This window comes from Hylobates moloch, unplaced genomic scaffold (assembly GCF_009828535.3).
Source record: "Hylobates moloch isolate HMO894 unplaced genomic scaffold, HMol_V3 SCAFFOLD_22, whole genome shotgun sequence".
Taxonomy (NCBI): Eukaryota; Metazoa; Chordata; class Mammalia; order Primates; family Hylobatidae; genus Hylobates; species Hylobates moloch.
Genome location: NW_026652297.1, coordinates 8,176,043 through 8,190,439, shown reverse-complemented (window position 1 = coordinate 8,190,439; position 14,397 = coordinate 8,176,043). Strand labels below are relative to the sequence as shown.

At 36.3% G+C, this 14,397-nt stretch overlaps 1 protein-coding gene and 1 non-coding gene across 4 annotated transcripts in view; both read right to left on the bottom strand.

Moving 5' to 3' along the window:
- XRN1 (5'-3' exoribonuclease 1) overlaps nucleotides 1-14,397 on the bottom strand; it is a 137,933-nt gene that overhangs the window by 84,063 nt on the left and 39,473 nt on the right. For all 3 annotated transcript variants that reach the window (XR_004246223.2, XM_032144161.2, XM_032144162.2), the window contains exons 16-20: nucleotides 11,218-11,387; nucleotides 10,179-10,299; nucleotides 9,984-10,082; nucleotides 6,777-6,880; nucleotides 3,681-3,812 (exon numbers count right to left, since the gene is read on the bottom strand). Coding sequence is in view for 2 of the 3 variants with exons in the window: in XM_032144161.2 (XP_032000052.1) it covers nucleotides 3,681-3,812; nucleotides 6,777-6,880; nucleotides 9,984-10,082; nucleotides 10,179-10,299; nucleotides 11,218-11,387 (626 nt within the window). In the remaining variant the exon portion in view is untranslated. The remainder of the gene's footprint in view (nucleotides 1-3,680; nucleotides 3,813-6,776; nucleotides 6,881-9,983; nucleotides 10,083-10,178; nucleotides 10,300-11,217; nucleotides 11,388-14,397) is intronic.
- On the bottom strand, nucleotides 13,965-14,073 carry LOC116462158 (U6 spliceosomal RNA). Its single transcript, XR_004246256.1, has one exon. It is a non-coding gene; the product is annotated as a U6 spliceosomal RNA (small nuclear RNA).

The following is a 14,397-nucleotide window of genomic DNA, read 5'->3' as shown; positions in this document are numbered from 1 at the left end:
CCAGAGTAGTTGGGACTACAGGCAGGCGCTGCCATGCCCAGCTAATTTTTGTATTTTTAGAAGAGATGAGGTTTCGCCATGTTGGGCAGGCTGGTCCTGAACTCCTGACCTCAAGAGATCTGCCCATCTTGGCCTCCCAAAGTGCTGGGATTATAGGCATGAGCCATCGCGCCCGGCCTCCCAGACTATTACTACTATTACTGTCTACTACTTTCTTCACTTCTCCCTCTATCCCACTTAGATTTCACCGTCCACCACTTCAGTAATATTCTTGCCAGTATTCTAAACTTCCTTGCCTCTTTGTCTCTTCATTGTGCTCATGTGGCAAAATCCAGTGCTGAGTAAATCCAGCCATTTGTTTTTTCTAAGGCTGTGACTGGTGAACTCACTTCTATCCCAAAACACAGGGTAGAATGTTTCATTATAAATTATGACTCCAACTTCAAAAAGGATCCTCAATACTGCTTACCATTCTACCACATTTTCCTGATAAACTGATAGTCTTCTATTTCCCTGAATAACTATTTTCAAACCTCCTTCACTCTACTCCAACTTATGACCAACCTTCCTTTTCCTCCAGCCATCCTCAATAGCTAAACTCATCAGCATCTACTTTACAAGGAAAATATAATCAAATGAGAGCTCCTCAGCTTTCCCAATGCCAAACACACAAACCAACTTATATTTGCTTCCCATACTGTTAAAACAGAGGAGCTATCTCATATCCTATTTAAGAATCCATCTCCTTCCATCTTAGAATTTATTGTTTTCTCTCTGCTCCTTCTCATTGTTTTTACACACAATTAACTCTCTGACTAAACCAAAAACCAGCTCTACTCAATCCTATATCCTTCTTTAGCTATCTCTTACTGGTGATTTTCATCAGAAAAAAATTTGTTACACAGTTATACAGAAATTTATTAGGTACATCATATGTGCTTAGAGGGTTTCTCAAAATAAAACTACATGATTTGGTACTTATGGAAATATTTCATGTATATGTTTATAGGAAAAGAATATACTCAACTTAGTAGAACATATCTTAGTTAAGATACATGGAGATATGAGATAAGTTAACAGATTCTACATTCTTGCTGCAAAAGTCATAGAGCTAAGAATGGTCTGCATAAGGATCACTCCTATTGTTAGAGCCATGGAATCCTCACCTCATGCTACTAACGTTCTAATGTGCAAAAATCACAAATAATTTGTAAACCCTCAGGGGCAGAGCAACAGTGATCTTGTGAATTTCACCTTGGAAGACAGAAGAGCTAGGGAGGCATGAAAGGAAGGGACAAAAAGTGAGATGGTATCGGGGGGAATATGGTAGCAAAGAAAAGCAGTCTAAGAAAATGGTGACCAGAATAAAATAAACCTAAGTGCTCATGAATCCACATAGCCTTGTCTACTCAACTTGGTTGACAACGATAAACAAGACAGCCTGAATTGCTAGGCACTAGAAACTATTCTCTAGTGAACCAGTATACATTGTTATCATCTCCAGCAGTCTTCTGCATTGATAGTTCTCTCTGTCCTTTGCTGCCCTCAGAGAAGTTCAAGCTCATTCAGAATCGGAACAACAGATAAGAGGTCAAGATCTCTTGGTCTCTCTCTCACAGCTAAACTTTTTGAACAAGTTGTCAATCTCTACTGTGTCTCCACTTCTGCAACTCTCAATCATTCCTTTACCCACTCTAGTTTGGCTTTCAGCTCCATGGCTCAATCAATATAGCTCTTGCTAAATCTCTTCAAAATATATGGTGTGGTTTATTACCTTATTCTTTTTTTTTTTTTTTTTTTTGAGACGGAGTCTCGCTCTGTCGCCCAGGCTGGAGTGCAGTGGCACGATCTCGGCTCACTGCAAGCTCCGCCTCCCGGGTTCACGCCATTCTCCTGCCTCAGCCTCTCCAAGTAGCTGGGACTACAGGCGCCCGCCACCATGCCCGGCTAATTTTTTGTATTTTTAGTAGAGACAGGGTTTCACCGTGGTCTCGATCTCCTGACCTCGTGATCCGCCCGCCTCGGCCTCCCAAAGTGCTGGGATTACAAGCGTGAGCCACCGCGCCCGGCCTATTACCTTATTCTTGAAATAATCTTTTCCTTTGGTTTACATGATATAACCCTCTTCTTGCTGTTCTCCTACTTTTGAGGTTGCCACTTTCTTTTTTCTTTGTTGCCAATCTTCCTCAATACACACTGCTTTTCCTCCTGCCATAGGGCTTTTCATGTAAGTCTTCCCTCATCGTGAAACACTTCCTTTTCATTCCTTGCCTAACTCCCAGTCAGCATTCAGATATCAATTTAATCAACACTTCCTTGGGAAACTGTCCCTGACTACGACAAATTCCTCCCTAGCTAAGTCAAATGGTCTCAGAGCACTACTCCTTCAAGTGCAATTACCATAGTTGTCTCCCATCCAGCAGTTGTAAATATCATGAGTGTAGGAACTGTGTGTTTTTATTATTATTCATTATGTGATTTTATTCATTACAATGCATACTACTGTATCTATTATAGCAGGTATCAATACATTGATATTCACATATCAGTGTTACATATATAAACAAATGACTAAACACTTTACCCGAAGTACTTTGAATGATTTTTTTTTCCAATTAAAGGAGTCTTGACTAAAATATTATCTATTCATTCAAACAAACAATTACTGAGTGTCTAGGCACTAACCAATAAATTGGAATAAAGAAGTAACAAAAACAGATATGCTCTCTAGTCTTATAGTGCATACTATCTAAAGAAAGAGTTATTAAATTAATCATACAAATAAGTTTATTATTATGGTTTATTTATATGCTACAAAAGACAATTTAGAATGATATAAACTATGATGGGGTATCTAATTTACACTGTTGGGAGGCAAAAATATGTTCTACCTCTCGAGAGCTTGTTTATCTCCTTTGGTGTTGGATGGTTTTTCATGGTCTTTGAACGTTTTCCCAGTTTATTCATCTTTGAATAAGGATGTTGTGGCCTGGTATTAGCCCCAAAATTAGAAAGAGTACCCCTGAATTCTCCAAAAGCTTATCCATGGATAGGAAGGCTGGTGGTATACATTTAAAACATTTCATGTGCCAATGCCAGCCTCTCGTATTCTGCTTTTGTTTTGGGAATTCTTGTGTTTGGATGGCAAATGAGAGGTGCTGCTGGGGTGGGATCATGGGACACAAAACACTCTGGTGATCCTGAAAACCAGCATTCCCAGGTGGGTTAGCGTTTCAGTTTGGCTGCATTCTAAGCCCTGGGGAATACGGCTTGGGTGGAAGAGAGTAAAGGGAATCGGGAACGGGAGAAGATGAGGAACAAAAGAGGATTTTTCTTCCAATTTTCATGACTTACATGTGGCCAAAAAATTCAATGGCCTTATACAGTTAGTGAAAATAGCTCTCAAAATCAGTCAAGTATTAAGTGTTATTCCTAGTATTACATGAATTTGTCATTTTTTTTCTATACTTCATTAGGTATTTCAGTGACAAACTAGGCAAGGCTGTAACTACTGCTAATCAGATATCATTTTAAACTAGAACTCATTACTTTCGAACACAGGATGAAGATGTAATTAGTATTCAGAGTAACTACTATGTTAAATGGAAAATAAGTTAGAGAATGAGTACATTAAAATGGATTTTAGTTCTATGATATTAAATACTTTTAACGATACTCACTGTTCTGAAATTCCTTGTACTTCTTTTGCCCAGTTAGATTGTTCTTTATCTCCAAGATGAACCACTTTAGATGGTGGGGCAGTTCTTCCTGAATAAAGCTTCTGTGTTCCTGGAGGTTCTTCCAAGTAAAACCTTAAAAGTTAAAATAAAAATTATATAACCAAAATGTTCTGGTTTAATATAGAGTTCTAGCAGTGTGAGTCTTCCAAATGGAATATTTTTTTCACATGGTATACTAGCAAAAAACCCCACAACTGTAATATAAATTACAAAACTATAATAATTAGTTCTTTTTATAAACTAATATAAATTACAGAACAAGGGCTTGTTAATTTCATTCAAATTTTAAAAGCATGGGAAGTACAGAGGAAGAAGATGATAAGTTGGTTAATACAAAGTTAGATAGAAGGAATAAGTTCCAGTGTTCTATAGCAACAGTAGGTTGACTATAATAAACAATTTAGTGTATATTTGAAAATAGTCAGAAGAGATTGAAAATGTTCCCAACACAAAGAAATGGTAAGTGTTTGAGGTAACGGATAATTTGAAAATTACATGTCATATACATGGATCAAAATATCACGTATTCTACAAATATATACAATTATTATGTATCAAAAAAATTTAAGGTTGGGTGCGGTGGCTCATGCCTGTAATCGTAGCATTTTGGGAGGCCGAAATGTGAGGACTGCTTGAGGCCAGAAATTCAAGACCACCCTGGCAACATATTGAGACAGTGTCTCTACAAAGAAAAATAAAAAAATATGCCAGGTATGGTAACACGTATCTGTAGTCCCAGATACTCGGGAGGCTAAGATGGGAGGATCACTTGAGCCCAGCAGTTTGAGGCTGCAGTGAGCTATGATTGCCACTGCACTTGGGGCAACAGAGCAAGACCTTGTCTCTCCCAATCAGTCAGTCAGTCAATAAAATTTAAAAGCATATTTTTTTCTAAGAGACTAAACATATAAAAATAAACATTTTTAAAGAGTCAAAAATACAAATTCAATATGAAGTATGCATTACCTATAGTTTTTTTGTTTTTTTTTTTAAGAGATGGGGTCTCATTCTGTCACCCAAGCTGGAGTACAGTGGAGTGATCATAGCTCACTGCAGCCTCAAACTTCTGGGCTCAAGCAATCCTCTTGCCTCAGTCTCTTGAGAAGCTAGGACTACAGGTGCACACCACTATGCCTAGCTAATGTTCTTATTGTTTGAAGAGACAGAGTCTCACTATGATGCCCAGGCTGGTCTTGAACTCCTGGCCTCAAGAGATCCTCTCACCTCGGCCTCCCAAAGTGCTGAGATTACAGGCTGAGCCACCACACCTGGCCCCTATAAAGTATTTTTCACCAAAACAGTTTAACCTGAATCTAATTAAGCTACTAGCCCTAACTTCCAGCTTACAGGAAATACGTGGGAAAGAGGACAAAGTTAAATGACGCTAAAAGGAAACAACAGGGTAAATCCAGAATTCTACAAAATAACTGGCTGTCCTGAACTCTAAAAATAAAATAAAAAGAAAAAATTTTCTAAGATATAAAATCAACATAAAAAATCAATTGTATTTTTATATACTAGCAGGGGAAACAAATTTAAAACATAATACCATTCATACTCACTCCAAGAAAAATTACATACTCAGGTATAAGTCTAACAAAACATGTACCTGATCAGTATGATGAAAAAAACCAAAACACTGATGAGAGAAATCAAAGATCTAAATAAATGAAGAGATATATTGTGTTCATGGATAAGAATATTCAACATAGTTAAATCTCCCCAAATTGATCTATAGGTTTAATACAATTCCTATAAAAATCCCTCCAAGATTTTTTGGAGATATAGGAAAATCATAAAATTTATATGAAAAGGCAAAGGACCTAAAACAGCTAAAACAATTCTGGAAAAAAAAAAAAAAAAAGTCAAGTTGAAGGAATCACACTACCTGATGTTAAGACCATGGTAATCAAGCCAATGTGTTACTGGCATAAAAGCAGACATGGAGGAAGCACAGTCTTTTCAACAAATGATGTTGAAGCAACTGAATATTCATACACAAATATATGAAAGTAGATCCACCCCTTATACCTTATACAAAAAATAATTCAAAATGGATTACTGATTTCATATAAAATGAGGTAAACCTATAAAACTTTTCAAAGAAAATCTTCAGGACCTAGGGCTAGAATAAGAGCTCTTAGACATGACACCAAAAGCATAAAAAAATTAATAAATTGGACTTCATCAGAAAGGTAGGGGAATTAAATTCCGATAAAAAAAAATCCTCAAGATTTCATACACAAAAGCAGATTCCAACAAAGGAAAACAACCGTACTGGCACTGACTTCTCATCAGCATTACATAAAATAACATAATGGAGAGACGTATGCAGAGCTCTAAGAGAAAAGGAAAAGAAACTGGGCTTTCAAAATTCTAAACCTACATGTAAATTTAAAAAAAAAAAGACATTTTGGATGTGTAATAACTCAAAATCAAAAAACATAATATCTACCCATCTTCTCTGAAAAAAAATTATTTCAGAAAATTCTAGCCATATGAAAAATAAAATAAAAGAAATCAAGATAAAATTTATATGAAATAGTAAAAAAAAGACAAAAAATAATTTATCTAAATATTTATTGATATAAATGATTGTGAATTTCAATGAAATGTTAAGATATTTTTCTTAAAACAGAAGATATGTACCCTAAAAAATTAATGTACAATTTAAATGAAACCCAGATGGGGCAGGGAAAAGGGAAGGTTACATATGCTATTAATTCTTGTTGGAAAGAGAAATGTATTTGCTAAGTAATATAATGATAACCACTTCTAGAAAAAAATTAGGATATAGAACTTCCAAGAAATTAAAAGGGAAAAAAATAACATATGCATCTAAAATAGCTCGAGAGGTACAATAAACTGTCAATAGTGTTTGAACTTCAAGTGGTGTCATTAGATGACTTCCATTTTTGGTACAGAGTGTAAATGTTCTTAATATAATTTTGTCAGTTAAAAAAATGAACCAATAAAAGCCACCAAAGTAACAAAGCAAATATATGTTAGAAAAGTTATAAATCAAATCTTACTTACTTAGTTTCTCCATCTGATACAGCCACGACTCTAGCTTCCTCAAGGTGAGGCCAATTAACAAAGACAGATTTTCCAAGCACTGATGAAGCTACATTTTCTATGGTCTTAAAGTAAAAGCAAAAAAGTTCATTCATGATTTCAGGTCTAAGAGAAAACTTTACATAGGCAAAATTTTCCAATCTCCATTTAAGTTTTTTAAATTCTAAAATAAAAAACTTGGGACCGGGTGCAGTGACTCACACCTGTAATCCCAGAACTTAAAGTCCAGAGGTCAAGACCAGCTTGGCAAACATGATGAAACCCCATCTCTACTAAAATTACAAAAATCAGCCAGGTGTGGTGGCACACGCCGTAGTTCCAGCTACCCGGAGGCTGAGGCAGCAGAATCGCTTGAACCCGAGGGGCAGAGGTTGCAGTGAGGTGAGACTGCGCCACTGCACTCCAGCCTAGGCAACAGAGCAAGACTCCGTCTCAAAAATAAATAAAATAAATACATAAAATGAACAAGTTGAACTAGTTGCTTTACAAAATTCCATCTTCCATCCAGGTGTAAAACTCTATCATTCTAATTATCTTTTTTTTATGGTAACTGAGAAAAGTAAAAAGAACAGCAGAAATATCTAGAAAAGATCTATTCACTGTTTCACATCAAATAGTCAATTATTTAAAACAGGATCTAAGAAATATAATCTCATTTCAGTTTATGGCTGGTGTGATAAAAAAAGAATATTAGACTTAAAATCAGGAGACACGGGTCCAAATTTGGGTTCTACCAGTTTTTCAGCTATAGAATCTTTGGCATATCATTTAATCCTACTGAGTCTCAGCTTTCTTTTATGAGGAAAAGGAATAACATTTACCTCACAATGTTGAGGATAAAAGAAAATCATATACATGAAAGCTTTCATAAACCATAAAATGCTCTACAAATATTCTGTAGGAAATAATATCTTAAGTAAAAAATTCTAGTTTTAAGAAACTGTAGGCCCAGCACTTTGGGAGGCAGAGGCAGGTGGATCACGAAGTCAGAAGTTCAAGACCAGCCTGGCCAAGATGGTGAAACCCGTTCTGTATTAAAATACAAAAAAAAATTAGCCAAGCGTGGTGACAGGAGCCTGTAATTCCAGCCACTCGGGAGGCTTAGGCAGGAGAATCGCTCCCGGGCAGCAGAGGATACAGTGACCCAAGATAGCGCCACTGCACTCCAGCCTGGGCGACAGAGTGAGACTCTGTCAAACAAACAAACAAACAAACAAATAAATAACTTCTTGACCAAGGGCTTAATACTTGCTACCTTTACTTCCCGTCTACCCAATCTTAGCCTAGTTCTCAGAAATTGAAATTCTGCTTCCACCAATCTATTGAAATGGAATTTTCAAAGATCAACATTAATGTTCTAAAAGACAAATTCACAGATCTTATTTTTTTATTATTCTTCAGATTTACGCAGCTTACATCCTCTGCCCCATGTTTCTGTGGTACTATTTAACTTTGGAATCATTCTTCCTAACCTCTCCGTTTCTGTTGGCTCCCTCTCCACCATTTATAACTGTGGGTATTTCTTTATGCTGAGACCATGAACACTCAATGTAACTTGTCTTCAAGGAAATGAACCTCAAAGTCATCAATTCTCTGTTGACAACTTGAATATCCTTATCTCTCTCCAAGCTCTAGCTCCAGGTATTTAACTGCATATATACAGCCTTTCTTTTTTTTTTTCCTTTTTTGAGATGGAGTTTCGCTCGTCACCCAGGCTGGAGTGCAGTGGCGCGATTTCGGCTCACTGCAACCTCCACCCTCCTAGGTTCAAGCAATTCTCCTGCCTCAGCCTCCCGAGTAGCTGGGATTACGGGTGCCCACCACCAAGTCTGGCTAATTTTTGTATTTTCAGTAGAGACGGGGTTTCACCATGTTGGCCAGGCTTGTCTTGAACTCCTGACCTCAGATGATATGCCCGCCTCAGCCTCCAGAAGTGCTGGGATTACAGACGTAAGCCACCATGCCCAGCCGTAAACAGCCTTTCTAAACAGGTTTTTCACCTGAATCAGAGAACACAAAATATTTCTATTTTCTCTATTCTCTCAAAGATGGTATATAACTCCTATTGTTCTAAATGCACAGAAGGTAAGTTAATTTATTGCTTACAATGAATGACTTAGGACATTAGGGCTTATACATCTTGTGGAATACTGGTTAAGAAAGGCTGGCAAGGCATTTCCAGTCAAACTTCCTAGTGTCACCTTAAAATTCCATCATTATTTATCATTTCATCCCCCTAAACCATCAACTCCCCTGTTTTAACTTTTCTAGTCCAGTAAATTGCAATTTTTTTTTTTTTAGTTAATTAGCCTGGATATCTCGGGCACATTTACTATTAATAGTTTCTCTTTTCACCCCCTGTATTTGACCAAATAATGAAACCTATCAGTTTTATTTCATCTTGTTCATCTAGATCTATTGCTACTTCCGCAGTTTATGTCTCTACACCTGATGCTACACCCGCAAGCTTTCCCGCTTTCTTTGATTTCTCTTTTGTGCAATTTAGTTTATTATACTGCCACCAAATTAATCTTTATGAAAATACCAATTTCAAGATAATGGTCATGGGAAAATAAGTCCAAACTCCTTAGCCTGGTACTCAAGGTTCTCCATAATCTGGCCTCAATCTGATTTTTCAACCTTATCTTCTACTATTTCCAAACACAAATCCTCTGCTTCAATAAGGCTTATTTATTCCTTCTCCTCAAATATATCACATTTATTCTAAAGAAAAGACTTAAGTGTTAAGAAATAGTTCAGATACACAAAAAGGTTAAAAACATTAATATATGACATTTTTGACTGAAATGACTGGCTCATGATATTTCTTTCGACTAGAATGCCTTTCCCCTCCTTTTCTTTGTCCTAACCTGTTTTTCAGCACTCAGCTCAAGCCTATTCTCAAGTCTATACTTAACTTTTGGTTTACATAGCTCATCTCCTTTTTAAAATTTCTAGAAAATTTGTATATTCATTGTGTCACAATGATACAGGTTCTTGAACTATTATCTAATTTGTAAGAATGTTTCTTTGCTTTATCCTTATTTCGGCTCCAAATTTCTAGAGTTACAACATATAATACTGGTAAACATCCTGGTAAACATCCCAGCAGCTACAGTTTAATACATTATAGGCATCTAATAAATGAATGATAAATAAAATACTTACAAGTTCATCTGATTCTGCATCCACTAAGATTTCCAACATCATGTTTTCTCCACGACTGCTTTGCTGGAATACTTGAACACCACTTTTCTTCAAAAAAAACTTTAAAAGAATTCAAAGAATTAAATTTTAATTCTTTCTCCATAATCACTTCACACTTAATAAAGTGAAAAAATTCTGAACTAAATAGCCACTGACTTTGTGTTTGATGTGTTTCAGAGTAGGAAATCCGCAGAAATATAATGCCTTCTGGTCAATTCTGGTTATTTTGTTTTTGTTTATGTCTATACGCCAAGCATCTAATGATATTATTTTATACCTAGAAAATAAATCAAGGCATTTAATTTAAAATTAATACATTACAAACAATTAGTTTTTTAACTTTCCCTTGAATATTTCGTAAGAGTCACCCTTGCTTTTAAAGAAGAGAATGACAATTAGCTCCAGACAAAGAAAACACAAGGAGATAACCAGCCTCTCTATTGTTATTGGTCTAGACGCAATCATGCCTGTAGATTACTAAGCTGAGATTTTCCCCATTAATCTAAAACAAAACTATATATATAAGTTTTAAGAGAAAATATGACACATAACACAAATCTCTATATCCTCCATGTTCCAAAACCCAGGATGGAAAATAAACATTTTATAATGCCTGTTTTATCTTTCTCTTTCCTTTAACAAAAGGAAAAGTTGTAACTGAGAGATGTTTACTTCATTTGCAACTCAATTGTCATCTGGGTAGATTATTTGCAGGGAAGATGAGAGAAGAGAAAAAAAAGGAAGATATTTTAATGAAGAGAAAAAAATGGAGCTCTTTATTTCTTATTTCCTTCTTTCCAGCTGGGTGGCTGGGGGGTATAATCATCAATGTCACAGCGTATCAAATAATGCTGGGAGCAGAGACATTGACAATGGAAACAAAAATTCACATATCCATTCGAGGGAGACAAAATTCAGGGATATACATTAGAGAGAAAAAATTCAAACACTTTTAATAGAAGAAGGAAAGAGAAATGCAGAATCTGACCAAAGCAGAGAATTATAAACACAAGTGTGAGAGATCCTTAGATCCTCTGCAAGTTAGATGTAACTCATTGATTATCAATTGACTATAACTGTCATAAACTATTTGCTAATTCTCCAAATAGATATTCAAAGCTCCCCCTCCCCCACTTCTCGCACCCTTGTGTTAGGAGGGCTCTTTTGTTGTTGAAAAATTACCAAGTAACATTACCTTGTACAACATCGTTCTATGGCAGGGAACTTTTCTGGCCATGGAGAAGGATAGACAAACTCTGTGTCTCTATCATACCAGCACATTAGGCACTCACTATGTTGGTTTCTTTTCCTCTCTTCCTTTTTGAGGGAGTGGTTACATGTCTCCATGGCTTCCAATAATCGCTTCTGAATATAAGGATTGAAGAGAAGGGTTAAAAGTATAAAAATTCCATAATCTCAACAAACAGAATAAGTCTTTTTCCTCCATATGCAGAATAACCATTTGTGCTCTTGAAAAACAAAAAAACAAAATCTTAACTAATGAAACTCTTCCATTTTATTGCATGAAAAATATGCTACTTATTGTTTCAAAGGGTCCTGGAATACTGCTACCACTGCAAAGTTCTCTAAAGCTATTACCCCAGCGGTAGCCACTAAAGTGTAAATAAGCAAGGCAGCAGAAAATCAAATTTTAAGTGTGAATCTATTATAATTACTATATCATAATTTACAGAGCATTAATCTCTTACTTTACAAATTCTGTAGTAGTACAGCAATGTCCATCTTTCCAAATTAACTTATACATTTAAAGTAATTCCAATCAGGATATCAATGATTTAAAATATATTTTTTTTAAAAAATAAGATACCAGTGTTAACATGGAAGAATAAATGTACGAACAGTAAAAAGTAACCAGGGACTTGTCTTAGCAGATCCTATCACTTTTGATAAAGCTACTGTAATCAAAACACTAGTACTGACATGACAAGAGACCCACAGACCAGAAGAACAGAACAGAGTTCAATAATAGACCCAAATCTATGCCAAAACAGTCCTTTAGGTATTTAAATAATGATAATGTCCTAACTAGCTATCCAGCTGAAAAAAAACCACATACACTTCTGAACTTCCTACCATATATAAAAACAAGTATCACAATAACAAAATAATAAATGTATCAGAAGAAATCTAGGTGGTATTGATAATTTAGTGTGATAAACTTTTATTTAAGGAAGACAGAAAAAAAAACGAACAGGCTTAAGGGGAAAGACATTTTTTAAGTAAAAGATAATGTATATGACAGAAGATGCCATATACAAATCAAGAGACAGATGTGATACTGGGGAAAACTATTTCTAATATACAAAGTAGCTAAAAATCAAAAGAAAAAAAGAAAGAGAAATGGGAGAGAGAATATAAACAAGTAAATTACAAAAGAGAAAATGCAAAAGGTAAACATACATAAAAGTATTTTCAATAAGACATATGGACCAGTGGAACAAAATAGAAAGCCCAGAAATAAATCCATAATTTATAGCCATCTGATTTTTGACAAGGTTGCCAAGAACACACAACAGGGCAAGGATTGCCTCTTCAATAAATGGTGTTGGGACCACTGGATATCCACATGCAGAAGAATAAAATTGGACTTTTATCTTACCATAAACAAAATCAACTCAAAATGGATTAAAAACCTAAACATTAAGACCTTAAACTATAAAACTACTAGAATAAAACACAGGACAAAAGCTTCTTGACACTGGTCTTGCAATAATTTTTTGGATACGACTGGTGACATGGCTGAATTAATAAAGTCATATTTGGGACAAAGTACATGGCAAAAAGGCATAAACATTTTTGTTTTTGTTTTGAGACAGGGATTTGCTCTGACACCCATGCAGTGAAGCATGGAGTGCAGTGAAGCAATCATGGCTCACTGCAGCCTCAACCTCCTGGGCTCAAGTGATCCTCTCACTTCAGTCTCCCAGCTACCTGGGAATACAGGTATATACCACAACATCCAGTTAATTTTTTTTTTGGTAGAGGTTGGGTCTTGCTATGTTGCCCAGGGTGGGCTTGAACTCCTGGGCTCAGGCAACCCTCCCAAAGTGTTGAGATTACAGGTGTGAGCCATAAACATTATTTTTTATGAGAATTTCAGCTGGAGGATGAGCAGAACAGTTGTTAAGGTATAACAAAATCTTGCAGTCATCATCCAGTCAGCTTCCCTGCAGTGAGCACAAGCTGCTGGTACAAAATGTTTGTGGAACCAATCTGAAAAGATGTCCCTGGTGATCCATGCCTTTTTATTAGCATAATAATGGATTGGTATGAAATTCACTCCTTGAAAACAGTGAGAACGCAAGCTTTTGCCTATCACAGCAAGTTTACACTTATGCATGCCTGCTGTGTAAGTATATCTCAGCAGTTATTTGGTCTTTGGCATCCTTAATTCTTGTAAGGGCTGTTTCATCAGCTGCAGTCAGTGTCTTTCTGGGGCAATAATGCCCAAACAGTGATGTTTCATCAGCGTTACAGACTTGTTCCAACATCACTAGCAAAGACCCTGGCAAATGTGTCACTGAATTTCTCTAGCTTCATGACAAGCAGGTGCTTTATCATCCCAAACATTTAAAAATTCAATGCTGTGACTTTTAAAATTTATTTATTTTTTTTAATGGAGTATCACTCTGTCACCACGCTGGAGTGCAGTGGCACAATCTCGGCTCACTGCAACCTCCACCTCCTGGGTTCAAGCAATTCTCATGCCTCAGCCTCCTGAGTAGCTGGGACTACAGGCATGAACCACCAACCCGGCTAACTTTTGTATTTTTAGTAGGGTCAGGGTTTCACCATGTTGGCCAGGCTGGTCTTGAACTCCTGACCTCAAGTGATCTGCCCAACTTGGCCTCCCAAAGTGCTGGGATTATAGGCATGAGCCACCGTGCCCAGCCTACCTTTTTATTTTTATTATTACTATTTTTTAGTATGGAATGCTTCATGAATTTGTATATCATGCTTGTGCAAGGGCCATGCTAATCTTTGTACCATTCCAGTTTTTTTTAAGTATATGTACTGCTGAAGAGAGCACTATGTCTTTTTGTAAACTTTTTCAGTCTGTTGAATGTTCACAGTTCTCTTCAATTTCCAGTTCACTGTGATAGATCTGTTTGTTTCATTATCAGCCTGCCATTAAATGGCATGTATTCACAGCAGTGCTGACAAATGCAGTACTTCAATACGTGATTGATATCTTCATTTGTAGCTTTATGCAGTATTCTCTTTTTCATTAACTTCTGCTCATCACTTTCAGCACAGAATGTCAACAGCTTACCCTTCTGTTTCTTCAGGTCATATATGGACATTCTAATAGCATACTCTTCTAAAAGACAGTTCACACACCACTGTCTAGTTT